Consider the following 27323-nt stretch of genomic DNA (forward strand, 5'->3'; position numbering starts at 1 on the left):
AGCAGAGGAAAGAAAAGAGCTCAAGAATACAGGGCACGTTGGTAGTGTACATTTCGTTACCAGGGGCCTGGCAAATTTAATGTAAGCCTCCATGGCCTTTTCCCCAATTTCGCTCAGCACTACTTCTGCACTACCATAGCTCATAGTTTTGTGTGTCTTAATCCTTAACATAGTTCCTTCTTTACTTGTGGATCTGTTCTTCCATTCCTCCAACGTATATTCAGTAAATTCCTGTGCTCTCAGCAGAGATTTCACCAGGAAGCTAATAATAAGAGGAAGCTCCTACTTGTTATTGGGTGCAATTCATGTTGCTCCAAACTTTAAGCGGCCTTCTCTAATGTCGTTTGCACAATTGGAGATATCAAGATTTTCTTTATGTCACCAGGAGATAGCATATCTATTTCCTTTCTTTCACGTGAGTGGACCCTTTCTTTCTTTTCTATTTTTTGATACCTTACTAAAAGGCGTCTTAGGACATCATCAGCTTCTTTACCTGTTGCAGCAGGTAAAGACCTCCTCCTCCATGGAGAAGGGAAAGGGGTCTTTCTCCCATTCATGATGTTACGTTCATCGGTTAAATGGACAAGATTGGCATCGGGGAGCCGGTGAACTATAACAATAAAAAAAAACACTGCAGGTTCAACTGGTAAGGATATGCAAAGGGGGCACTTGAGAAGCTATTTAATAACTCAATAACAAGACACACATGAAACTGACATACACATATAGATATAACACACAAATAAATATAAAAATAAAGAACCCAACTTAACAATACCCCCCCAAGATGGGAACCGCCTTGTCGTGGTGGGGGGCTTGCGTGCCCCTGTGACCTGGCGAGCTAGGCTAGAGGGGGCTTAGGCCCCTGCTCTGCCCTTTCGAGGGGGAGAGGGCTACCCATGCTAGTAAGGTCGCCAGTGAGGGGCCAGACTAAATGGTTCCTACGTAGGCTGCCATTGGACCAGCGTAGCCACCCGCTGGAGGGATCGCCCAATAGGGGCCGTCCTGTGCTGGATAGTTGGGTGTCCAGGCTGGGATGCTTTGGGAGGGGGGGGGGTCTCAGCTCTGTCTTGGACAAACTTTCGTATCATGTGGGACCTTTTTTTAAAACGACTGGTCCGCATGGGGACGAGGTACCCCGTCCACGGTAGCCAGTGCTCCCTCCCATTCTAGTCCCAGTAGGTGGTTTCCCTTGCCCCTGCAGCCAATTTTCTGTACTGAGAATAACTCAGTATCCCTACATGGAAAGGTTTTCTTAGATGGGGAATTATAAACCTATTGAGAAATATTGTGTCAATTACTTTTGTATGTAGTCATGTATATTATATTACGTGTTGTAAGAATTAAATTAAGGCATACAATGTATTTCTAGGGTTATTTATGTTTTGTTAATTAAGTGAGCGTTTCATGGTTGTGGGTGATGAGGTGGCAGGGACGCTACGTGGCAGGTGCTCACGCAGGCTCGGTCAGTTCCTAGTCGGTGAGGGGTGTGATTAGTCGACGGACTGCGTTGGCTGGGGGTGTTACGTGATTGTGTCGGAAGTATCCTGTCGTTAGGTGAGTTTGTGTTGGTGAATTTTGTACTATTGTTATTTATTTAGTTCTTTATTGTGTAATTACTTGTTCACATATAGTGAGGAAAGTGACTTTGTAACACATAATTAGGAGGTGTTTGAGGCCGACGTTGCGTTACAGCTGGGTTGTGCTTGTGCCCCTGCTTGTGCACAAGTAGACGCGAGTTGATCGAGTGGTGTGAAGGATTGTGACGAATGTACCCTGCCAGTAGACAGATGTCTTCATGTCTTCATGTGAGTTCAGGTGATTGGTATTCATTGTATAGGTAATTACTTGTTGACATCACGATAGAGGTGATATTTGTAATAATTATGTAGGCCGCAGTCGTTGACTCCGATATTGTGTTACAGTTGGATGGTGCTTTGGGTACTTAACGTGTGGGATCCGAGGTGTTGTAACATAGCAGTAACCAGGACGCTAGGAAGGGAGGCACTGTGTAAGTTATAATAATGTATTTCTTTAGTATTTAATGGTGTAGTAGCAGTCGACAGGAATGTGCATTATAAAATTGATTCTCGGTATTAGTTGTCTCAGACTTACTATGGTTACAGGTTGGACCCAATAAAGGTGTTTACTGCCAGTGTTATCTGATTGGCGCCTGGTGAAACAGTCCAACACATCTCCTACCAGCATGGATGCAACCCTGAGGAAGAGCCGAGCTGACGCCAAACGGAAGTTCACTCGCAAGGTGACCCTACTGAAGGAGGCGTACGCGCGAAAGGATCCCATACAGGTATTAAAGGATATCTATAGTGATGTCTGTGAGCAGTTTGTGCAAGTGGAGGAGATAAATGAAAAACTGATGGATTCCTTAGACACTAAGAGTGAAGATTATGACTCTGTGATTAATTCCCATGAAAGTTACATTGTGGAAGTGGAGAGTACAAAAAATGTGGTGCATGCGATGATCGTGAAGGCTGGAAATGATGGGAAACCAGGTGTTGCAGACTTGTCTAAAACTAGGATGCAAAGGTTAAGTCCACCACACTTCGATGGAAAAATTAGAGAATATTCCACCTTCTGCAAAGACTATGATAGACTCATGAAATCCGTGTATGGAGATGATCCCTATGCATTGCGTTCTTGCCTGTCAGGGGAAGCGCTGGAAATTGTTAGAGGGGCCGATGACTCTTTCACCTCCATGATTGACAGATTAAATGCCAGGTATGGCAATCCATCAAAGCAGGTTGAGATAGTGTTGGGTGATATCAAAAGCTTAAGGGTAGTGCCTGAAGGCAACCCTAGTAAGTTCATTGAAATGGTTAATATGGTTGAAAGAGCCTACTTAGATCTTGATAGACTTGGCTTGTCTTCTGAAATGAACACAGTGACAATGGTCAGTCAGGTTGAAAAACTTCTGCCTTCGGTCCAGAAAAGAGAATGGGTAAAGATACTACAAACTATAAAGGATAAAGATGAATTGTTTGCTAAACTACTGGATTATCTGTTGAAAGAAAAACAAGCACTAGAATACATGCACGCAGATGTTAGAGTTACTGGTAATACTAACAGAGCACAAGTACATGCAGCAAATATGGATAGTGAGACTAGTGAATTAACAGCGGCTTTAACGACACTTCAAGGTAAACAAGACAAGATGGAAGAGAGTTTGAACAAGTTGACCAAACAAATATCAACAGTGGTCGAGAATGTCCATAAGACTAGAGCTGAACCCCTGTACCTAACTAACTGCTGGCTCCACGGTACAGATACTCACGATATTACACGCTGTACAGGATTTCAAAGGCTTAGCAGTGATGAAAGGGTCGATGCTGTGCGAAATGCGGGTGCTTGTTTTCTTTGTTTGCAATTAGGACATCGAGGACGTCAATGCACGACAGGCGCTCCTTGTAGTGAATGTGGTAAATACCACCATCGAATGCTCCATAGTTTCTTTTCTAAGCCCCCTCCCAACATAAATAGTAACCTGCTATCCCGAGATGGGGTACTATTGATGATAAACTCTGTGTACAGCCATACACGTCCAGTGACCACGCTGTGGGACCCCGGTAGTAATATGACTCTGATAACCAACAGAATGGCCAAACACTTAGGATTGAAGGGAAGAAGTATAAACCTAACGGTGACTAAAGTAGGTAATGAGTGCACGAAGATGGAGACTCGGGAATATGATGTACCACTCAGTGATTGCTATGGTGAAGTACGAGTACTCAAGGCTTGCGGAATCGCCGAAATCACCTCAGAAACGTATCCGGTAGACACAAGAAGTGTAGCCACTCTATTAGGTGTGCAAGATAAGGATATTGAACGTCCACATGGGAAAATTGATTTGCTAATAGGATCTGATTACTGTGAATTATTACCATCAGTGGTGAGGACAGTAGGAAGTCTCCAGCTCATGCGAGGGCCCTTCGGTTACTGTATTAGGGCTCACATCCCTTGCTAAAGGTTGGATTCGTTGACAACACTAATGTTTGTGTCCGCATTAGTCATATGACCAGTGTGTCCAATGTTAATGACTTGTCTGTGGAACCAAAGGCTAGCTTAACGAAAAGACTAGATGATTTTTTTGCTGTTGATAACCTGGGAACCTACTGTAATCCAAAGTGTGGTGGCTGCAGATGCGGGAAGTGCCCACTGGGGGGCAATAAATACAGTATTAAGGAGGAGAGGAACTGGCCCTCATCACACAAGGATTGTCTCATGACAAGCAGACCAGGCGATGGACTGCAGCATACCCATGGATTAAACCACCAGAGAAGCTACCTAACAACATATCAGTTTCTGTGGCCAGGTTGTATTCCACAGAAAAGAGATTAGCCAAAGGGAAGGGAATATGCAGAGGCGTATAGTGACCAAATCCAGGACATGGTGTCACGTGGAGTAGCCAGGAAACTGACCAAAGAGGAAATCAAGAATTATAAAGGCCCTGTACATTACCTACCTCATCATGAAGTACTGAAGCCAGAATCAAAGTCCACACCCATCAGGATTGTATTCAATTCATCTGCCTCCTACATGGGCCACATCCTGAATGAATATTATGCCAAGGGTCCTGATGTGCTAAGAGATCTATGGGTATTTTACTAAGGTTTCGTCAGAAACCAGTGGCAATGGCAGGAGACATAAGTAAGATGTATAATTCTGTGCTCATTTCGGAGCTGGACCAGATGACGCACAGGTTCCTATGGAGGGATATGAACCCTAACAGAGAACCAGACCACTATTGTTTGCAAACAGTGACCTTCGGAGACAGACCAAGTGGCATAATTTCCATAACAGCGCTACACATGACAGCGAAAATGTTCAAAAATAAATATCCTGAAACATCCGACATGATCATTAATGATTCCTATGTCGATGACATTCTCCATTCATGTGAGACCATCTCAGAAACCTATAGCAAAATAAATGCCACAGATGAAATCCTTAAGGAGGGAGGATTTCAAATAAAGCAATGGGTGATTTCGGGCCACCATGACATGACAGAGGATGTGAAAGTAATTGATACCGAGGTCGAGAAAGTGCTGGGCATGATATGGGAGCCAAAGGAGGATCAGTTTTCCTTCAAAGTAAGAATCAACTTCTCAAAAAGGTGCAAGAATGTCCGCCCTGGGCCTGATCTCACAGCAGATGAAATAACACACAAACTGCCGAGCAGTTTGACAAAAAGAATGGTTCTGAGTCAAGTGGCTTCACTATATGACCCTCTGGGCTTACTGACACCTTTCACAGTCCAGTGCAAACTACTACTGAGAAAACTCATCACTTTGAAACGGGAACAAGACGGAGTGGAGCAAACGCTGGGTTGGGACGATCCAATTCCTGATGATGTGTATGGGGAATGGGTGTGCTTATTTAAAAACATGTTTGCACTAGAGAAAATAAAATTCCAGAGATGCATTAAACCGGATTCAGCAATCGGTAAACCTACGCTTGTTGTGTACGCGGATGCTAGTAATATTGCTTACTCAGCTTGTGCATATGTTCATTTTCAATTACAGGATGGCACACACTCGGCCCAGTTACTTGCAGCCAAAAGTAGAATAGCTCCCCTACGACAAATGACTATTCCAAGGCTTGAACTCTGCGCAGCCGTGCTGGCTTCTAGGTTACGTAAGACAATCGAGAAGGAGTCAAGGTTTGTAGTTGAACGAGTGTTCCATTTAGTTGACTCACAGATCGTGCGATCACAGATACAGAAAGAATCTCATGGATTTGAAACATTCGTGGCCACAAGAATCGCAGAGATCCAAACGCATACAGACCCCAGTGAATGGTGGTGGGTGGCTTCAGATGATAACGCTGCCGACTGCGCCACACGTCCCCAGCATCCTCTGAGTTTGAGGTCCGATTCTGTATGGCAGAAGGGACCAGAGTATTTGACTCTTCCTGTCGAAGAATGGCCAATCAGTCAACCCTATGTGCGAGGGCTTCCTGATAGGAATGGCACATCACTTTCATGTAAGACTGAGAGTAATCAGAACACTAAACAATCCCTAATAGACATTGAAAGTTTCAGTTCTTATGAGAAAATGATCAACACTACTGCAATCGTCTTGTCCATCTGCAAGAAGAAAACTTTCCACAACATACTGCAGAACATTACATCTGAGAACCTAAGGAAGCAGAACATTACTGGGTGAAAATGGTGCAGAAGGAGTTCATAGACTGGGAAAGAAGATTCGCAAGGCTAGGACCTAGTAAAGATGAAAATGGGATAATTGTAGTCGGAGAAAGGATTAGCCAGTGGCTAAAGGACAGTTGGAATCAGAATCAGTTTATACTGCTCTCGAGAAAACATCCTTTCACTAGACTATATATCCATCATCTCCACAACCTCGATCATGGTGGCGTGGACATGACTTTGGCAAAGCTGCAAGTAAAATTTTGGGTTCCAGGAGCACGCAGGGTAATAAAGTCAGTAAAGGAGAAATGTGTTATCTGCAAGAAGACTGACAAAGTAAGGATGGAACAACAAATGGGACAGCTCCCAGAGCAGCGTTTAAAACCTGCGCCTGCTTTCTTCAACACCTCGCTGGACTTATTTGGCCCGATGATGATAAGAGATACTGTTAAACGTAGAGTAAGATCAAAGGTGTATGGCGTGATATTTACTTGTCTCACTAGTCGTGCTGCATACATTGACCTGGCGGAGGGATATGATACTGACAGTTTTCTAAGTACGTTCCGGCGATTTGTTTCAGTACGAGGATATCCTCACACAATCCACTCTGACATGGGAACGCAGTTAACATCTGCCAGTAAGGAAATTAGGGATATGACTTCCAGATGGAATGTCACTGAGATATCAAAGTTTGGCTCACATCAGGGAACAGCATGGTCTTTCAACAAATCAGCAGACGCACCATGGCAGAATGGAGTGTGTGAGGCTCTCGTTAAGTCAGTGAAGCGACTATTGGTCATTGCCATTGGAGAAAATGTGTTGAGTTTTGGTGAGCTGCAGACAGTGGTATTTGAAGTAGCAAACTTGTTGAACGAACGGCCAATAGGACTCAAACCGGGTTATGATATAAACTTGGGTACTTACTTATGTCCTAATGACTTGCTGCTTGGTCGCGCTAGTAACAAAGTACCAAATGGACCTATGGTTGATACTACTGATGTGAGAAAAAGATTCAGTCTTATTCAGAGTATTATAACATCGTTCTGGAGGCGATGGATGAGGATTACTTCCCACATTAACAGTTAGACAGAAATGGCATACTGCACACAGAAATCTGAAGAAAGGAGATATTGTATTAGTCCAGGATAATGAGATGATAAGGGGAAAGTGGAAACTAGCACAGGTATGTCAAGCTGAGCCAGGTAGAGATGGCAAGATAAGAGATGTGGTATTAAGATACAAAAACTTGAGCTCTGATTCTATATATAAAGGAAAGGGGGACCGCTTGATCAACCGATCTGTACATCGATTGGTGCTGCTTCTTCCTGTTGAGGATCAAGGAATGTAATTTGCTGGGGAGTGTACTGAGAATAACTCAGTATCCCTACATGGAAAGGTTTTCTTAGATGGGGAATTATAAACCTATTGAGAAATATTGTGTCAATTACTTTTGTATGTAGTCATGTATATTATATTACGTGTTGTAAGAATTAAATTAAGGCATACAATGTATTTCTAGGGTTATTTATGTTTTGTTAATTAAGTGAGCGTTTCATGGTTGTGGGTGATGAGGTGGCAGGGACGCTACGTGGCAGGTGCTCACGCAGGCTCGGTCAGTTCCTAGTCGGTGAGGGGTGTGATTAGTCGACGGACTGCGTTGGCTGGGGGTGTTACGTGATTGTGTCGGAAGTATCCTGTCGTTAGGTGAGTTTGTGTTGGTGAATTTTGTACTATTGTTATTTATTTAGTTCTTTATTGTGTAATTACTTGTTCACATATAGTGAGGAAAGTGACTTTGTAACACATAATTAGGAGGTGTTTGAGGCCGACGTTGCGTTACAGCTGGGTTGTGCTTGTGCCCCTGCTTGTGCACAAGTAGACGCGAGTTGATCGAGTGGTGTGAAGGATTGTGACGAATGTACCCTGCCAGTAGACAGATGTCTTCATGTCTTCATGTGAGTTCAGGTGATTGGTATTCATTGTATAGGTAATTACTTGTTGACATCACGATAGAGGTGATATTTGTAATAATTATGTAGGCCGCAGTCGTTGACTCCGATATTGTGTTACAGTTGGATGGTGCTTTGGGTACTTAACGTGTGGGATCCGAGGTGTTGTAACATAGCAGTAACCAGGACGCTAGGAAGGGAGGCACTGTGTAAGTTATAATAATGTATTTCTTTAGTATTTAATGGTGTAGTAGCAGTCGACAGGAATGTGCATTATAAAATTGATTCTCGGTATTAGTTGTCTCAGACTTACTATGGTTACAGGTTGGACCCAATAAAGGTGTTTACTGCCAGTGTTATCTGATTGGCGCCTGGTGAAACACAGAGGGGCTTAGGCCCCTGCTCTACCCTTTCGGGGGGGAGAGGGCTACTCATGCTAGTACGGTCGCCAGTGAGAGGCCAGACTAAATGGTTCCTAGGTAGGCTGCCAGTGGACCAGCGAAGCCACCCGCTGGAGGTATCGCCCAGTAGGGGCTGTCCTGTGCTGGATGGTTGGGTGTCCAGGCTGGGATGTTTGGGAGGGGGGTCTCAGCTCTGTCGTGGACAAACTTTCTGCATCATGTGGGGCCTTTTTTTAAAACGATTGGTCCGCATGGGGACGAGGTATCCCGTCCACGGCAGCCAGCGCTCGCTCCCATTGTCGTCCCAGTAGGTGGTTTCCCTTGCCCCTGGGGCTAATCTTTTGTGTTACTGTTTTTTTTTATATGGGAAAACAAAAAATCTTAAGGTTCTCGTGAGGTGGCTGACCTGGCCCACGAGACGTCATCTTCAGGTCTGAGTGGGAAGGAGGATTCCCCTCCACAACGACCTCCCGCAGCAGTCTCCTGTTTTGGGAGTTCTTCTGAGGGTCGCGTTTCTGCTGCATATGACTCTCTTTTGATGGTAAATGGTGGTCCATCATTTTCCTACCACGCCTTGAACTCACTTCTCAAGTTGTATGGCACGGTTCTACGCATTCGACTGGATTATGAAAAGGACTTTCCATCTAACCGCTGCTATGTAACTCTTCTGTCATGTGATGAAGCCCGTCTGGCTTATGAAAATGTGCATCTCTGCCCCTTGCTGGCCATGGCTTTAAAACTGAATTTCTCCAGTAACGTAATATTTCAGAGAGTGACATAGATTACATCCCAAATGTTTTTGAAAACTATTTAGAGAATTCAGTTCCAGCAGTCCGCCAGATCCCGCCTCCACGTTGGTTTGTGGCGTACTATAGAAATGGGCGTGAGAATTTCATCCATGCCTCTCGGTATCTGTCCAAAGAAATAGGCACGATTCCTGAGGGGAATCTGAAGTAGTACGGGAAGGGGGGTGCTTGTGCGAGCAAAAGATCTTACGCAAGCGAGGATGTTGCAACATCTCCCATGCCCTTCTGACAGCATGTTTGAGACTGTTAAGGCTCATCCCACCTTTAACTATAGCAAAGGTTGTGTTTATAGTCAAGATCTCTATGAATTCCCAAAAGAGGAAATACTAGCAATGTGCCCTAGCTCAGTACAAAAGGTGACTAAGATGAGGAACTCTTCCAACATGGTCCTAATCACCTCTTTTGGTTCCACCCTTCCAGACCGTGTTCATATCGGTCCTATCAACCTTAGGGTGAGGCGCTTTGTTTCTCGCCCTCTTCAGTGCTTCTCATGCTATGGGTACGGTCACAGCAAAAGCTCATGTAAGGAAGCTTCCCGATGTGGTAATTGCTCTGCACTCGACTCACATTCAGAGGAGCATTGCAATGGTGCAGCTTATTGTTTCCATTGCCGTGATGCTCACCAGGTACGTTCCAGGCAATGCCCCAGGTATCGCCTGGAGCAGGACATTCTACAACTTCCTAACACTCAGTTCATAAGCCTAGGTAGCGCCCGCCGTGAACTCCTATACCGCCAGAAGGACGGTACTGGTGCGACATCCTATGCTGCATTGGCCGCTCGTTCTTCTGCTGCGTTGGCCGGTCCGAAGACGACAACTCCTGCTACCTATCGCTCTGTTGGGGCGGGTGGTCCTGTTCATTTGGCCAATAGGTTTGCCCTATTATCCGATGACTCGGTTGAGTCAACTCTTAGAAGTGACGAGACAAATACGGACTTCACCAAAGTCACCCATGTAGTAAATGTACATTTGCCACCTGTATCGCCTAAGCCTTTGAAACCAAACGGCACCACAGCTCCGCGGAGTCGATAGATTTAGCTCAGCCTAAACCGTCTAAAGTTTCTCCCGGTGTACGTGATCGTAAGTCCTCGAGGGACCGTTCTGCAATGGTAGCTCCAGTAGTTTCTGTCCAGCCTCCTGTGACGCCCTCCGTCTCAGATCGGCCTTCTTGTGATGATGACGGTCTTAGCATGGAGACGTCCGATGATATTGTCACAGCCGTCCCTTGCGGACCCGCTGTGTCAAAAATTGAGTCCAGCCTGACCCTCGTCCTCTGAGGACCGGTACCCCCCAGATGGGAACCGCCTTGTCGTGGTGGGGGGGCTTGCGTGCCCCTGTGACCTGGCGAGCTAGGCTCTGCCCTTTCAAGGGGGAGAGGGCTACCCATGCTAGTAAAGTCGCCAGTGAGGGGCCAGACTAAATGGTTCCTACATAGGCTGCCAGTGGACCTGTGGGGCCATTCCCTGGAGGGATCGCTCAATAGGGGCCGTCCTGTGCTAGATGGTTGGGTGTCCAGGCTGGGGTGCTTTGGGAGGGGCGGCGTCTTAGCTCTGTCGTGGACAAACATTCGTATCATGTAGGGCCTGTTTTAAAAACGACTGGTCCGCATGGGGACGAGGTACCCCGTCCACGGCAGCCAGCGCTCCCTCCCATTGTTGTCCCAGTAGGTGGTTTCTCTTGCCCCTGGAGCCATTTTTTGTGTAACTTTATATATATGGTGAAACACAAAAAACTGTCAGGTGCTCGTGAGGTGGCTGACCTGGCCCGCGAGACGTCATCTTCAGGTCTAAGTGGGAAGGAGGACTCCCCTCCAGAAGAGCCTCCCGCAGCTGTCTCCTGTTCTGGGAGTTCTTCTGAGGGACGTATTTCTGCAGCATATGACTCCCTTGTGATGGTAAATTTTAACCCATCATTTTCTTATCACGCCTTGCACTCACTTCTCAAGGTGTATGGTACGGTTCTTCGCATTCGACTTGTTTACGATAAGGACTTTCCGTCAAATCGCTGCTATGTAACGTTTCTGTCTTGCGATGAAGCCCGTTTGGCAGTAGAACATGTAGCATCACTGCCCCTTGCTGGCTCTGGTTTTAAGACAGAACTTTTCCACTCGCAATATTTCGGACAGTGACACGGACTACATCCCAAATCTTTTTGACAACCATTCAGAGAATTCAGTTCCTGAAGTTTGCCAGATCCCGCCTCCGCGTTGGTTTGTGGCCTACTACAGAAATGGGAGCGGGAATTTCATTCACGCCTCCCGGTACTTGTCCAAAGAGATCGGCACTATTCCTGAGGGAAACCTCAAGAAATACGGGAAGGGGGTGCTCGTGCGAGCAAAAGACTTCACGCAAGCAAGGATATTGCAACATCTCCCCTGCCCTAATGACAGCATGTTTGAGACTATTAAAGCACATCCCACCTTTAATTACAGTAAATGTTGTGTGTACAGTCAGGATCTTTACGAATTTCCTGAAGAGGAAATACTGGGTATGTGTCCTAACTCAGTCCTGAAGGTGACAAAGATGAAGAATTCTACCAACATGGTCCTTCTCACCTTTGGTTCCACCCTCCCAGACCGTGTTCATATCGATCCTATCAACCTTAGGGTTAGGCGCTTTGTTTCTCACCCTCTTCGGTCACGGCAAGGGCTCCTGTAGGGAAGCTTCTGGATGTGGTAATTGCTCGGCACTAGATTCACACTCTGAGGAGCATTGCAAGGCTACTGCTTACTGTTTCCATTGCCGTGATGCTCACCAGGTACGTTCCAGGCAATGCCCCAGGTATCGCCTGGAGCAGGACATTTTACAGCTTGCTAACTCGCAGTTCATCAGCCTTGGTAGTGCTCGCCGCGAACTCCTGTACCGCCAGAAGGACGGTACTGGTGCGACATCCTATGCTTCTTTGGCCGCTCCCTCTTCAGTTGAGTCTGCCGGTCCGAAGACCACTCCTGCTACCTCTCGCTCTGTTGGGGCGGGTGGTCCTGTTTATCTGGCTAACAGGTTTGCCATTTTGTCTGATGTCTCGGTTGAGTCATCTCTTAGAAGTGACGAGAAAAATACGGACTTGACCAAAGTCACCCATATAGATGTCCATTTGCCACCTGTATCTCCTAAGCCTTTCAAGGGTCTACTAACTAAGCGGCACCGCGGCTCTGCGGAGTCGTTAGATTTGGCTCAGCATAAGCAGTCTAAGTTTCCTCCCGGTGCACATAATCGTGAGTCCTCCAGGGACCGCTCTGCTAGGGTAGCTCCAGTAGTTTCTGTCCAACCTTCTGTGACGCCCTCCGTCTCAGATCGGGCTTCTTATGATGAGGACGGTCTGAGCATGGAGACGTCCGATGATATTCTCACAGCCGTCTCTCGTGGACCCACTGTATCGGAAAGTGCAGTCCTGCGTGATCCTCGTCCTCCGAGGACCAGTAAAAGTGATGATAGTTCGCATCACCCACCGATAAGCCGAAAGGCTGCGGTCCAACGACCCGGCACATCTCAACTCCCGGTGTCTTCTCGTCGTTTCATTATTTCTAGTCAGGTCAGTCACGGGCAGCCTCAAAAGGCTCGCTCGTCCACTGCACCCAAATAGTCATCTTCAAGCTTCTACAGTGGAACTGTAGAGGCCTTCGCGCCTCGTGGGGGAACTCCGAGCTTTACTGTCGGAGTTCTCTCCAGCCTGTGTAGCTCTGAAAGAGACTATACTTGGTGATAGTACTTATTCTAGTCCTCCTGGCTATCATGCCTTTTTTAACACACTTTTCCCTGACCAGGGCCACCACGGTGGCACAGCTATTCTAGTCCGTCAGGATATACCTGTTGTCCCTTTGCAACTCAACTCTCCCCTTCAGGCGGTTGCTGTTAAAGTTTTTATGGGACGATCCTACACTATTTGCAGTTTATATCTCCCTCCTCGGCTTCCTGTCTCCAGGGGCGAGCTTGACGGCCTGGTGCGTCAGCTACCTTCGTTATTCCTCTTGTTCGGAGATTTTAAATGTTACACATTTCCATAGTCCTACTGGGACTTTTACGGCTATCGTTCTTTCTATTTGTACATCTAATTCTTTACTCGATTTTAATTGGCGGGTCCTACCAGATTTACACGGTAGTGACCACTTTCCAATTTTATTAGAATCTGTGAAATCTGAGCCACAGTCCCGGCCCCCACGTTGAGTTTTAGACAAGGCAGATTGGCCTCGATTCACAGACCTTAACTTTTATCCTTCCGCTGGCTGACTTTTCTACTTGTGCTGAGGCTGTTGATTATTTTACCGATTTTTTTATTTCTTTAGTGCTTCAGACAATCCCTAGGACGTCAGGTCGCTTTACTAAGCGTCCCGTTCCTTGGTGGAACGCAGCATGCACTGCAGCGGTGAAAGAGAAACGAGCAGCTTTCTCTCGTCTCCGGCGACATCGTGGGGACACGCAGTGCCTGGAAGCTTTTCGGCGCTGTCGAGCTCGGGCCCGCCGCGTTTTGAAAGAGGCACAAAGAACCTCGTGGAAAGCCTATGTCTCTTCCATAAACGTTCGCACCCCTCTTACAGATGTCTTCAACAAAGTCCGCCGAATTACTGGAAAGTATTCTGCTCCTTCCCCACCAATTTTGTTGTCTGCTGGGCGAACGGTGGCAGACCCTAGGAATGTCGCCGACCTCTTCCCGAAGCACTTTGCCAGTGTTTCTGACTCCCGGGCGCACGTCACCGCCAGAGAATGGAATCTCTCGGCATAAACTTTTCTTCCGCTTGCGCCACATGTCTGACAGTGCTTTTAACTTTCTGTTAAATCTTTATAATATGATTTGGCATACCGGTGACTTTCCTACTTCTTGGGTTGTGGCAGTGGTTCTCCCATTTCCGAAGCCTGGGAAAGATAATCTCAGGGCTACGAACTACCGTCCTATATTTTTGACATCCTGCATTTGTAAAGTTTTAGAAAAGATGGTAAATGTAAGACTCCTGTGGTACTTGGAGAGGGGGAAGTACTTGTCCTCGGTACAGTACGGCTTCCGAAAAATAAGGTCTACTACTGATGCTCTTTTATCCCTAGAGTCTTCCATTTGTGAGGCCTTCGCTAATCACCACCATCAAGTAACAGTGATTTTTGACCTGGAGAAGGCTTACGACACGGCTTGGTGTCATGGTATTTTATAGTCTTTATTTAATTTTGGCCTTCGTGGCCACCTTCCTCTTTTTATCCAGCAGTTTTTATCCAGACGTTTTTTACGTGTTCGTGTGGGGAGTGTACTCTCTGAAGCTACTGCTCTAAGTGATGGGTGTTCCACAGGGAAGTATTCTTAGTGTTACATTATTTGCAGTCGCCATAAATGGTGTTATTGATACTCTCCCAGATGGCATTCACAGCTCCTTATATGTTGATGATTTATGTATTTCATTTGCTGCTGCTAGGATGTCACTGATTGAGCGCAAGCTCCAACTCGTGATCAATAGGGTGTCCAGTTGGGCCAACATGAACGGTTTTCGATTCTCCACCTCGAAGACCGTAGCTATGCATTTTTGCCGCGACCGTGGTGTCCATACAGACCCGGATTTATACCTCGCCAATAGGCGCCTCTCATGCGTGGAGGCGACTCGATATCTTGGGCTTTTGTTTGACAACCGTCTCACCTGGGTTCCCCATTTTCGTTCTCTTTAAGGTGTCTTGTCGGCAGGCATTATCCCTTCTTCAGGTTTTAAGTCACTCCTCTTGGGGTGCGGACAGGGACACTTTGCTGCTGCTTCACCGTACACTAATCCTTTCAAAGCTGGAATACGGTTGTGAGATCTACTCCTCTGCAATGGATGCACGACTACGCACGCTTGACTCCGTGCATCATGCAGGGGTCCGCTTGGCTACGGGTGCATTTCGGACATCTCCAATACCTTGCTTACTACTGGATGCTGGTTTCTGTCCGCTCGACCTCCAGCGCTAGTCTTCAATGCTCCGGTGTTGGTATCGCACGTCTTTCTGATTTTGTCCCGTCTGTCAATATTGCGGGACTCGAGCTCGCAGGCGTATGTCACTCGACCAAGTCTCCCTAAACCTTACAAATCTCATGGCGGAGTTATCTAACGACCCCACTCCTGTGTACTCATTCCGTCTCTCACAAGTTGGTTATTGGCAACTTCCAGTTATCTCATTATGCCGTCCTGCCATGGATGGCAAGAAGGATTTTTTGCCCAGCTCTGTCCCACACAGGGTTTTTAGAACACTTTTTTATCCATTCTGATGATACTCCCGTTTTTACTGATGGTTCCAAATCCGACGCAGGCGTTGGGTTTAGTGTGGTTTTCCCCTCTTTTTATCGGTGTGGCAGCCTTCCTTCAGTGGCATCCGTCTTTACTGCGGAGCTGTCTGCCATAGTCCTAGCTTTACAAATAATTTTTACTCTCCCGGTTTCGTCTTTTACAATTTTTAGTGACTGTCACAGTGCTCTTACTTCTCTCTCTTGCACTCTATCCTTTAACCCTTTGGTTTTATCAGCCCTGGAGTGGCTATATCTTCTTACACAAATAGGATATCGTATTGGGTTCTGTTGGGTCCCTGGTCACGTTGGTGTTCCAGGGAATGAACACGCAGATCGCCTCGCTAAAGAGGCAGCATGTCGCGCTATATCTCCTGCCCCTGTTCCGTTTCGAGATGTCTTTCCTCTTATTCGTGAGGCATTTGCAACAATTTGGCAGGAGATAGCTAACGGGGGTCGCAACCTAAAAAATGGGAGAGATCACTACTTCCACTATCCCTCATTGGACATACACCCATGTCCGGGATCAACGTTTACAGACTTTACTGGCGCGACTGCGTATAGGTCACACGTACCTTACACAAAGGTACCTGTTGACCAGGGACCCTCAACCTTACTGTGATGACTGTCTGGTGCCGCTTACCGTGCGGCACCTATTGGTAGAGTGCCCTAGTTTGATAGAGTTACGACACCGCTACCTCTACCGCTGTCGCGGTAGAGATAGCGGTGTCTATTATATATCAAAGGTCCTTGGACCAGAGTGTCTGGCCCAGGGCCATGACGTTTTCAAGTTTTTGGGAGAAGCTGGACTTCTCCCAAAGCTTTGAAGTCTATTCTTATAATATTGTATTATATGTATTTTAATTTTTTACTTAGTTTTATCGCCTTTTTTAATGTTTAGTGTAGCTATTGTTTTTAACTATGTATTTTAAGTTTCAAGTTTTATTTAGTTTTAGTTTTATAGTATTTTTAATCTTTCCCCTTTTACTGAATTGTTTTAATTTTAATTAGTTGTTTTTTATATATGTCGTGCTCCGAGCTGTTGCACGACGTTACACAAATTGTCTAGCTACTGGCTATAAATAGTCAAAGGTTTTTTCTATCTTTAATTTACAAAACTAATATCTATACATAAGGTGTTCGATACGGCGCCGACAAGTAACAATCACAACTCTTTCTGTTGCCTTCTCCACTGCAATTATTACAATTTCTCTTACAAACATCCTTAAGAACTGCATTAATCTCGTAGATATTCTAGCATCAAAACGGATTTCACTTCAAACATCATCCACAATATCTTCATAACGTATTACAACATCTGAACCCGGTGCTTTATTTCTCCGTAAATCTCATACGTAGTACGTACAATATTACCCTTTTTCCCAGCTACCCGTATATAAGGATGACCTTTACTTGGTACATGAATGCAAGCAACCACATGACGTACCACCAAATATATTACCATACACATATAATTACCAGACTCCGTTCAACAAAATGACAACGTAACACCACCGAAATATAATGACAAATATTGATATCTCCACAAAGTGACTTCCTCAAATAATCTCTTTCTCTTGGTACCCATACATGGAACCACGTTAACTTCGTACACAATTACACGGATGTCTTTAACAAAGTCCGCCGAATTGCTGGGAAGTATTCTACTCCTCCCCCACCAGTTTTGTTGTCTGCTGGGCGAACGGTGGCAGACCCTAAGACTGTCGCCGACCTCTTCGCGGAGCACTTTGCCAGTGTTTCCCGGAAGGATCCTGCAGCCCCGGGCGCACGTCACCGCCAGAGAATGGAATCTCTCGGCATAAATTTTTCTTCCACTGGAAGGGAGTCCTATAATGTCCCCTTCTCTGCCTCCGAGTTGCGGACTGCTTTGTCCCAGTGTCACGACTCTTCTCCTGGTCCAGATGATATTCCTTATGCCTTCTTGCGCCACATGTCTGACAGTGCTTTTAACTGTTTATCTTTATATGATTTGGCATACCGGTGACTTTCCATCAGTGGTTCTCCCATTTCCAAAGCCTGGGAAAGGTAATCTCCAGGCTACGAACTACCATCCTATATCTTTAACATCCTGCATTTGTAAAGTTTTAGAAAAGATGGTAAATGTTAGACTCGTGTGGTACTTGGAGAAGGGGAAGTACTTGTCATCGGTACAGTACGGCTTCCGAAAGATGAGGTCTACTACTGATGCTCTTTTATCCTTAGAGTTTTCTATTTGTGAGGGCTTCGCTAATCACCACCATCAAGTAACAGTCTTTTTTGACCTGGAGAAGGCCTACGACACGGCTTGGTGTCATGGCATTTTACAGTCTTTGTTTAATTTTGGCCTTCGTGGTCGCCTTCCTATTTTTATCCAGCAGTTTTTATCCAGACGTCTTTTACGGGTTCGATTTGGGAGTGTTCTCTTCGAGACTACTGCTCTAAATGATGGTGTCCCACAGGGAAGTATCATTAGTGTTACACTTTTCTCAGTCACCATTAATGGTGTGATAGATACTCTTTCAGATGGCATTCACAGCTCCTTATATGTTGATGATTTATGTATTTCTTTTGCTGTTGCTAGGATGTCACTGATTGAGCGCAAGCTCCAACTGGCGATCAATAGGGTGTCCAGTTGGGCCAACATGAACGGTTTTCGATTTTCCACCTCGAAGACCGTAGTCATGCATTTTTGTCGCAACCGTGGTGTCCATCCAGACCCTGATTTATACCTCACCAATAGACGCCTCTCATGCGTGGAGGCGACTCGATATCTTGGCCTTTTATTTGACAACCGTCTCACCTGGGTTCCCCATTTCCGTTCTCTTAAGGCGTCTTGTCGGCAGGCATTATCCCTTCTTCGGGTTTTAAGTCACACCTCTTGGGGTGCGGACAGGGACACTTGCTGCTTCTGCACCGTACACTTATACTTCCAAAGCTGGAATACGGCTGTGAGATCTACTCATTCGCAACGGATGCACGACTACGCACGCTTGACTCCGTGCATCATGCTGGGATCCGCTTGGCTATGGGTGCATTTCGGACATCTCCAATACCTAGCCTTCTAGTGGATGCTGGTCTCTGGCCGCTCGACCTCCGGCGCCAATCTTCGATGCTCCCATGTTGGTTTCGCACCCACCGTCTTCCTAATTCTGTCCCTTGTCTGTCAATATTGCGGGACTCGCATTCGCAGGCGTATCTCACTCGACCGAGTCTAAACCTTTTGGCTTTCGAGTGGCAAACCTCATGATGGATTTGTCCATCGATCCCACTCCTGTCTACTCTTTCCGGCTCCCACGAGTTGGTTATTGGCAGCTTCTGGTTGTTTCATTATGCCCTCCTGCCATGGACGGCAAGAAGGATTTTCTGCCAGCTCTGTCCCACACACGGTTTTTAAAACGCTTTTTTATTCATTCTGATGACATCTGATGACGTTTTTACTGATGGTTCCAAATCCGACGCAGGCGTTGGGTTTAGTGTGGTTTTCCCCTCTTTTTATCGGTCTGGCAGTCTTCCTCCGGTAGCCTCTATCTTTACTGCGGAGCTGTCTGCCATAGTCCTAGCTTTACAGATTATTTTTACTCTCACGGTTTCGTCTTACAATTTTTAGTGACCGTCGCAGTGCTCTTACTGCTCGCTTTTGCACTGTCTCCCTTAACCCTTTGATTTTTATCAGCCCTGGATTGGCTCTGTCTTCTCACCCAACGAGGATATCGTGTTGGGTTCCCAGCCTGGACACCCAACCATCCAGCACAGGACGGCCCCTATTGGGCGATCCCTCCAGCGGGTGGCTACGCTGGTCCACTGGCATCCTACGTAGGAACAATTCAGTCTGGCCCCTCACTGGCGACCTTACTAGCATGGGTAGCCCTCTCCCCCTCGAAAGGGCAGAGCAGGGGCCTAAGCCCCCTCGCCAGGTCACAGGGGCACGCAAGATCCCCCACCACGACAAGGCGGTTCTCATCTGGGGGCCCTTCTGGTGGTTGCTGTTAAGGTTTTTATGGGACGATCCTATACTATCTGCAGTTTATATCTCCCTCCTCAGGTTCCTGTCTCCAGGGGTGAGCTTGACGGCCTGGTGCGTCAGCTGACTCCACCTTACCTCTTGTTGGGAGATTTTAACGGCTGTCACCCATTGTGGGATGAAGGTGCTAGTAATCCTCGCGGAGTTTTAATCGGTTCTTTTATTGAGGATGAGGGATTGGAGGTTTTAAATTTTGGGGATTTTACTCATTTCCACAGTCCTACTGGGACTTTTACAGCTATCGATCTTTCTCTGTACATCTAATTTTTCCTTGATTTTAATGGGCGGGTCCTACCGGATTTACACGGTAGTTACCACTTCCCGATTTTATTAAAATCTGTGAACTCAGAGCCACAGTCCCGGTCCCCACGCTGGGTTTTAGACAAGGCAGATTGGCCAAGATTCACAGACCTTAGCTCGTTTATCCGTCCGCTGGCTGACTTTTCTACTTGTGCTGAGGCTGTTGACTATTTTACCGATTTTTACAGTCAGTAGCGCTTCAGACAATCCCTAGGACGTCCGGTCGCTTTACTAAGCGTCCCGTTCTTTGGTGGAACGCAGAGTGCACTAACGCTGTGAAACAGAAACGGGCAGCTTTCTGCCGAGCTCGGGCCCGCCGCATTTTGATAGAGGCACAAAGAGCCTCCTGGAAAGCTTATGTCTCTCACAAAGCTGTGAATTTTATTTTATTTTAGTCTTATTTACTTTAATCGTATTTTTGGATAGTTTTAGTTTTGGGTTTTTATTGCTTTTAGTTTTTTTTTTTTTTTTGCTTTTTTTTTTTTTTTTTTTTTTTTTTTTTTTTTTTTTACGATATCTTCAACATATTGTAGCGGCGCCAGATGACCGTAGATGTTGCGGCGCCTAAAGCAAAATCCATCCATCCATCCTTTCAGGTGCAGAGTATCAGAGTATACATTGTAGAGTTGCAGCTTCCCATCACCCACGGAGATCTCGAAAAGTTGGAACGTCATATCACTATCGGTAGAGCAGCGCAGGAGTCGGTGGGGAATGGAGGATTGAATGTAGCTCACAAGGCCATTCCTGGCGTAATGAACGTAAGAGACGAAGCCAGGGAGAGGTGGAGTATCTTCAGGAACATGACAGCCTACAAAAGCCTCCTGAATGAATATGACATGAGGGTGGTGGCGACTTATGTATGTCTTGAGGGAAATAAGCTTTAGGAAGGTCTTAATCCCGCAGGCATTCCAGGAGATGATATGAAGCCGCATTCTATTTTCGAAGGCTGTGTTTGTGTGGACGAGAGGCCAATGAGGAGGATGACGGCAAAGCAGCCTTACTGTATTTACCTATTTACCTATTTGTGTATAACAGGGCCTAAGCTAAGCCCTCTGTGTCTTGTTTCCTTGTCTACTCCTGTCATATCTCTTTCATTTGATTGACACACACCGCGTCAACGACATCACTGCTCAGTTTATTCCACTTATCAATACTACGATGCGAGAAACTGTACTTTCTCACGTCATTTAGACAGATGTCTTTTATTAGTTTTTTTTTTTTCCATGTCCTCGGAGATGATTACTTGTGGTCACTTTTATCAATTCTCTGTCCATTATATCAATCTTGTTCACCAATTTATACATAGTTATCATGTCACCCCATGTTCTTCTCTCTTCTAATGTGGTCAGCCCCAGTTCCCTCAGTCTTTCCTCATAGTCTAATTCCTTGAATCCTGGTACCATCTTTGTTGCCAGCCTCTGTACCCTTTCCACCTTTTTCACATTTTTCTTCATGTGTGGTGACCAGACGCAAGCTGCATATTCTAACTGGGGTCTTATTAAAGTGCATAGTATCTCCGAAACAGGTTGACTTCTAGGAAACCGTATTTTCAGCAGGAAACCAATCACAAAGGCAGCTATGAGCAACATCTTTAGTAAGCCAAACGTTTCGACACTATTCTCATGTCATCCTCAGTGGTCTAGAAAACGATAAAACAAATGTAAGTATAAAAGAACAAAGTTAAAATACTAAGAAAAATACAAAGGTAAACATTTACACAATATTAAGTGGGTAATTTTGGGTATGCTGAGAGAGTATTGTTGAGGGATGGCTTTAGTTGGGAAATATATAAGGACTACAATATTCTCAAATTGTTTTTATTACAGGTGGCGAGGATACGAAAATGATTGAGATTGGGTTGAACCTTACAAGAGAGGCAGTGGTCCCGTATCGCGGAAAACGGGGCGTTGTGTAGCAGGCGCCCCGTTCTGGCAGACTGACCTAAATGCAAGGTGCTACCCACATGCCCAGCCTGGCAACTGGGACAAGTAAAACAATAAACAGCCAACGAGCGTAAGGCAGTTGGCAGAGTATCCTTAAAACGGAAAAAACTACCTATACATAGATTATTTGTAGACACAATACGAAAATGTTTATCAGGGTAAAATTTTGTAAGTTTTTCAGACCCCTTTCTAATTTCTTGGAAACTTCACCTAGAAATGGGATACGTAAATAAATTGTTTCTTTGGCAACAGTGGTAATTGGTTGTTTAGGATGATATTTACTTTGGAGAAAGTTATTCAAAGTCTATCTCAAAAAGGTTGGTGGTGAAGCCATTATTAAAGAAAAAATCCTTTAGGAAAGTAACTTCATTATGGAAATTTAGGTAAGAAGAAGACAGAGTAAAGGCACGGTGTAAGAGGGTACGGACTGAATTGATTTTGAAGCTCTCTCAGCATACCCACTTAATATTGTGTTAATGTTTACCTTTGTATTTTTCTTAGTATTCTAACTTTGTTCTTTTATTCTTATATTTGTTTTATCGTTTTCTAGACCACTGAAGATGAGAAAAGTGTCGAAACGTTTGGCTTATTAAAGATGTTGCTCATAGCTGCCTTTGTGATTGGTTTCCTGCATAGTATCTTCATCATTCCTTCATCTAGGTAGTGGAATGCAAGACCAATATTTTGAAGAATATTATGTTTTCCCAAATATCTTGTTTATGTGTTTCTCCGGTGACAGAGTGTTTTGCACGGTTACTCTTAAGTCTTTCTCCTCATTGGTCTCTTCAATTTTCTCATCTTCCAGCCTGTAATCCTTATTTGGTCTGTATCTACTTCTTCCCATTTTCATAACATAGCTCTTGTTTATATCAAATTCCATCTACCACTCTTTACTCCACTCATATATTTTATCAAGATCTTAGTATTTTAGTATCGTCCGCGAACATATTCATGTAACTGTTTATTCCTACTGGGATATCATTAACATAAATCAAAAACATGATGGGACCAAACACTGACCCTTGTGGAACTCCACTGGTTACCTTTTTCCACTCTGACTTCCTTTCACCACTGTTCGCATTTCTCTTCCCACTAAGTAATTTTCCATCCATTTTGCTAGTTTATCACTTACTCCTCCAATCTTCTTTAGTTTCCACATCAGTCTATTGTGTGGCACTTATCAAAGGCCTTTCTCAAGTCCAGGTAAATAGCATCCACCCATCCCCTCTATGTTGTAGTATGTCAGTCATTCTTGAATAAAAACATAATAAATTGGATACGCACGATCTTCCTTTTCTGAAACCAAACTGCCTTTCACTCAGGATGTTTTCACTTTCTAGATACTCACTCCACTTTACTTTAATTACTTCTTCACATACCTTGCACAATATACTAGTCAACGATACTGGTCTGTAATTTAACGGTTCCATCCTACTTCCATTCTTAGGCACAATGTCAGCTCTTTTCCCTCTTTCGGACTATTCCTGTTCGTATGGAGGTTTCCACAATATCAAATATGGGGTTCAACAATTGATCTTTACATTCTTTCAGCAACCTCCCAGATATGCCATCAGGCCCCATTGATTCATTAATATCCAAGTTACTTATAATTTTCCTTATATCTTCTTTATCAACCATGATGTCGTGTATTTGTTTTATTTCCGTAGGCCTTTCTCCTGTAAAATGCTCCTCCTTTGTAAACACTTTGCAAAAGTTGTCGTTCAATATTTCAGCTATATCTCCAGCATCCTCATATACTTGTTCCCTAACTTTTACTTTTGCTATTGCCTCCCTTTTATTTAATTTTCCATTTATGAATTTGTAAAACATTTTGGGGTCACTATCACAGTTTTCCACCACTCTCTGTTCATATTCCTTTTGTGCTGTTCTCCTTACTTCAACATATCTATTCCTTGCTGTTTTGTAGACTTCTCTTGATAATACATCACTGTTTTTCTTAAGTTTCTTCCATGCCTTTTCTTGTTCTTTTTTGCTTCTTCACAATTTCCATTAAACCACTGCTTATTATTTAAAGTCCTCATTCTGTGATATGGCACAAACCTCTTCACAGCACAGTTATATAAATCCATAAGTTTATCATATTTCAATTGCATATCCACTTCCTGGTACACCACAGACCAGTCAATTTCATTAAAGAACTTTTATATGGTTGTAATTTGCCCTGACATAATTTAATTTTTCCTCCTTGTACTCCACACTCTTTTCCATGCTTAATTCCGTATCCAGCTCAAATCTTAGGACATCATGGTCGCTTTTCCCCAAGGGACATTCATGTTCAATTTCCTCTTTTAGGGAGATGCCCCTGGTGAATACCAAATCCAACCTCGCTCCAACATCCTGTCCCTGCACCTTGTTGGTGATCTCACCCACTGTGTCATCAAGTCTGTGTACTGTCTATTCTGTCTGTTTTATCCACCACTTCTTCAGCCTCCCATTTCTCATCCTCCAAAAAAAACTTGGTCTTTTCCTCCTATGGTTCTTTCCTCATTCTTCTCTCTCACTTCAGTTACAAGCTCTCATTTTCATTCTTTCCTCCTGTGTCATATTTCTTCTTATGTAAATTGTTTTGGTTTCCTCGTAGTCTTTAAGTTTCCAGGCCCTCCTCAGTAAGGCCTCGGCTGCCACGTGAGACTTTAATTTCAATTTTAATGGTCTACTCTTGCCTTCTTCATAAGCTCCTAGTCTCACACTTTCCTCTATTTCAGCATATAGGCATTCGTCCTCCTCGGCGATCTTATTCAGTAAAAACTTTATCCTACCATTTTCCTTATCCCTCATATCTTGCCAATTCCTGTTAGTTTCCTCTCTTAAACCTGTTATGATCACATTTTATCTTTTCAGCAATATCTCTTACCACATACTCATTTTCCTTCAAAGCCTTAACCATTTCACTCTGTGTAATCACTTTATTTTCTTCTTATTGCTTTTTCATTTTCCCTTCGAAGGACTTCTGTACTTCGTTTTCATGTTTCACTTCATTCTAGCATCAATTAGGTTGAGGCACTCCTCCTTCCCTAAGTCACCTTCGGATATTTTCTTTTCCATTTCAAGTAGTTTAGCCTTCATTTCGTCACATTGTTTCCTTAGATGCTGATTTTCTTTTTCCATTTCCACTTTCTCTTTCACAGTAATTCCTTGTTCTCTTTCGTTAGCATGTAGATTTCTTTTTTGAAGGTATCATTATCCGCTATAACTCTATCTAACTTATCTTTAGATCTACTATTGACAAACTTACTCTCTAAGGCTTGAATTCTTGAATCCATGTCCAATTTGTTTAATCCACTTGGAGTGGTCACAAATCCCTCAAAATCCCTCCTGCTTCTAGGTGTCGACGTCATGTAACCGCCAGCTGTTTCACCCAAAACAAAAACATTGCCGACACTCTCCAGTTACGAACTATTTTCCATTTTCATTTGAAAATTTCATTTTCATTTGAAAATGGACCATTTTCTGCACTTTTTCAGAGCAGGACACCGACAGGTCACTAATTACACTAATCCTATATGGAGGCAATGTGGAAAACACGAGACGAGGGGAAGTGATACTTGTGAGGTGTCGCAGTGGTGAAGTGCTGGGTGATGGTAAGGGAGGTTTCTACCCCCACCTTTTACATGTTAACGGATAGGTCTATTTCTCTTTCATTTTTTCAGTGACGGTCATGGTTTTCGAATATGTTATATTTCAATGCATTTCTAATAAGATCCCGAGGGCAGATTTATTATTTAGGTTATTGATTTTCTTTATCTGAATTTTAAAAAAAGTAACTAAGAAGAATAAAACAAAATTAACAAAAAAATATATAAAAAAATAATAGACAAAAAAGGCCCTCGACAAGCTGTTGCAAACTTCTTGATCTTTAAAATGCACTTTGTTTCATGAAAATCGGTTCATAAATAGGGACAAAATAGCATTTTTAGTTTGAAAACTGCTTTTTTCAGGAGAGCTAAAAAAAGAAAAAGTTTCCAATTTCTTTAATAACTCTATTTCTTTTTGCTATACAACTATGAATTTTGGTATGGAAGTACTTCTGGGCACACCTGATCATATGTAAGTAAATCAATATCATACAGTGTTTCTAACCTAATGAGCCTTTACCGGTACATAAGGCACCTCACCACTGGGGGTTCTCGGAAAAGCAGTTTCATCATCAAGGGGTGTTTTTGTACCAGTGGTGGGCTCCTTCCCTTCACTCAACTGCTAATCCAACCCAATACAACACTAAAACTCTCCTGGAGCATAGTTGTCATCAGTTGCTTCCCTCTTGCGCTTCTTCGGTGTGGAGATTTGTGCTTTCCGGAGTCTTACTCTGTCTTTCGCCTGGAGCCGACGAAGAATGTGCAGGTCTATGGATCCATTTTCCATAAACATTTCAGCTCCCACATATCCAAAGTTGTGTTGTAACACAGTGAGGGTAGTTGAAAATTTAACTGTCTCCAATCCATAAAAATGGGTCTTCGACAAGGAGGACCAGATCTTGGAATGAAAGGCCTCGTTCGGGTTTTGTGTCCTTCCTTTGAGGCACCGCTGCAGCAGGTCATCTTCTGTAAGACTTCGGTATAGCATGAAGATCTTCTTCCTGTCCTCATTATCTAGGATGAATTTCACTTTCATTTGGTCGTGTGAAGGTGGAGTTTTATTTTCTGCAATGGCCTTGTTGTAGAAGCACCATGAGTTGCTTCCTTCGGGGCAAGAATGGTGATATGGCCTCTCATTAGTGCTGGAGACATGGTAATATGTCGACAAAATATCTGTCCTTAGCATTTCCACAGTTTTACCGACATTTCGTCGCACTGCCTGCCCATAATAATAGGTGAGTTTATCAATGACATTATCCGTTAGTTTATTTTTCCCACCTAACAGACTTCTTTTGAAGGTTTTGCCTGTCTTTGTTTGCTTCTCTACAACTTCATCCGCTTTCAATTTTCTCAGTCTGGTCCCAAGTCTTTTTGCAACATAGAACACACTCTTCTTTGACTACTGTTATTCCCTCATAAGGTCCCTTTCCATCATTGAGGGCACACACAGCAGAAAAGGCACTACTGTCCCCATCACCCACAAATGTCACATACCTCATATTGAGCTTTTCAACTGATCTTTCCCATAAGATTTTGGCACCTTCAGCCTCCATCCCTCCACTTTTTCCATCATAAGTGTGAGAACATTTTCCAGCATGCATGTCTATCTTTTTCTTGTATTCTTCTGCACTCAACTTCTTGAGCCTGAGTTTGTTTGCAAGCTGAGTGCATACCAAACAAAAGTTAGACAACACTTCAAAATCAAGCAGGAAGCCTGTCTCACACTCTATTACACACAATACCAATGTGACTCTTATGACCCCTTGTAAGCCATGTCCCATCACAGGTCACATCCACATTCAGAATGCCATTCTCATCTGGTGTATGGCCTAGCCTTCCATAATGATGGAAAACACATTTTTTCATTGCCTCATTCTTTTCCATGTTTTTGTTCTCTATCATATTTCCAACTTT

At 44.3% G+C, this 27323-nt stretch overlaps 3 protein-coding genes and 1 long non-coding RNA gene across 6 annotated transcripts; all 4 read left to right on the forward strand.

Moving 5' to 3' along the window:
* Window positions 1–1220: 1220 nt before the first annotated feature.
* Window positions 1221–3982, forward strand: LOC123511219. The gene is made up of 4 exons (XM_045266915.1): window positions 1221–1557; window positions 1696–1808; window positions 1926–2011; window positions 2127–3982. The coding sequence occupies exon 4, from the start codon at window positions 2207–2209 to the stop codon at window positions 3980–3982; it is 1776 nt and encodes a 591-aa protein (XP_045122850.1). The 5' UTR covers window positions 1221–1557; window positions 1696–1808; window positions 1926–2011; window positions 2127–2206.
* A 667-nt stretch (window positions 3983–4649) lies between these two features.
* Window positions 4650–6182, forward strand: LOC123511227. The gene has a single exon (XM_045266926.1). The coding sequence runs from the start codon at window positions 4650–4652 to the stop codon at window positions 6180–6182; it is 1533 nt and encodes a 510-aa protein (XP_045122861.1).
* A 2-nt stretch (window positions 6183–6184) lies between these two features.
* On the forward strand, window positions 6185–7249 carry LOC123511235. Its single transcript, XM_045266939.1, has one exon. The coding sequence runs from the start codon at window positions 6185–6187 to the stop codon at window positions 7247–7249; it is 1065 nt and encodes a 354-aa protein (XP_045122874.1).
* A 268-nt stretch (window positions 7250–7517) lies between these two features.
* Window positions 7518–8465, forward strand: LOC123512590. 3 transcript variants are annotated; one of them, XR_006677136.1, is made up of 4 exons: window positions 7518–7867; window positions 8006–8118; window positions 8236–8321; window positions 8437–8465. It is a non-coding gene; the product is annotated as an uncharacterized LOC123512590 (long non-coding RNA). The 3 variants fall into 3 exon arrangements; XR_006677135.1 differs by having other exon boundaries at window positions 8236–8465; XR_006677134.1 differs by having other exon boundaries at window positions 8006–8465.
* Window positions 8466–27323: the final 18858 nt, after the last annotated feature.

This window comes from Portunus trituberculatus, chromosome 4 (genome assembly GCF_017591435.1).
Source record: "Portunus trituberculatus isolate SZX2019 chromosome 4, ASM1759143v1, whole genome shotgun sequence".
Taxonomy (NCBI): domain Eukaryota; kingdom Metazoa; phylum Arthropoda; class Malacostraca; order Decapoda; family Portunidae; genus Portunus; species Portunus trituberculatus.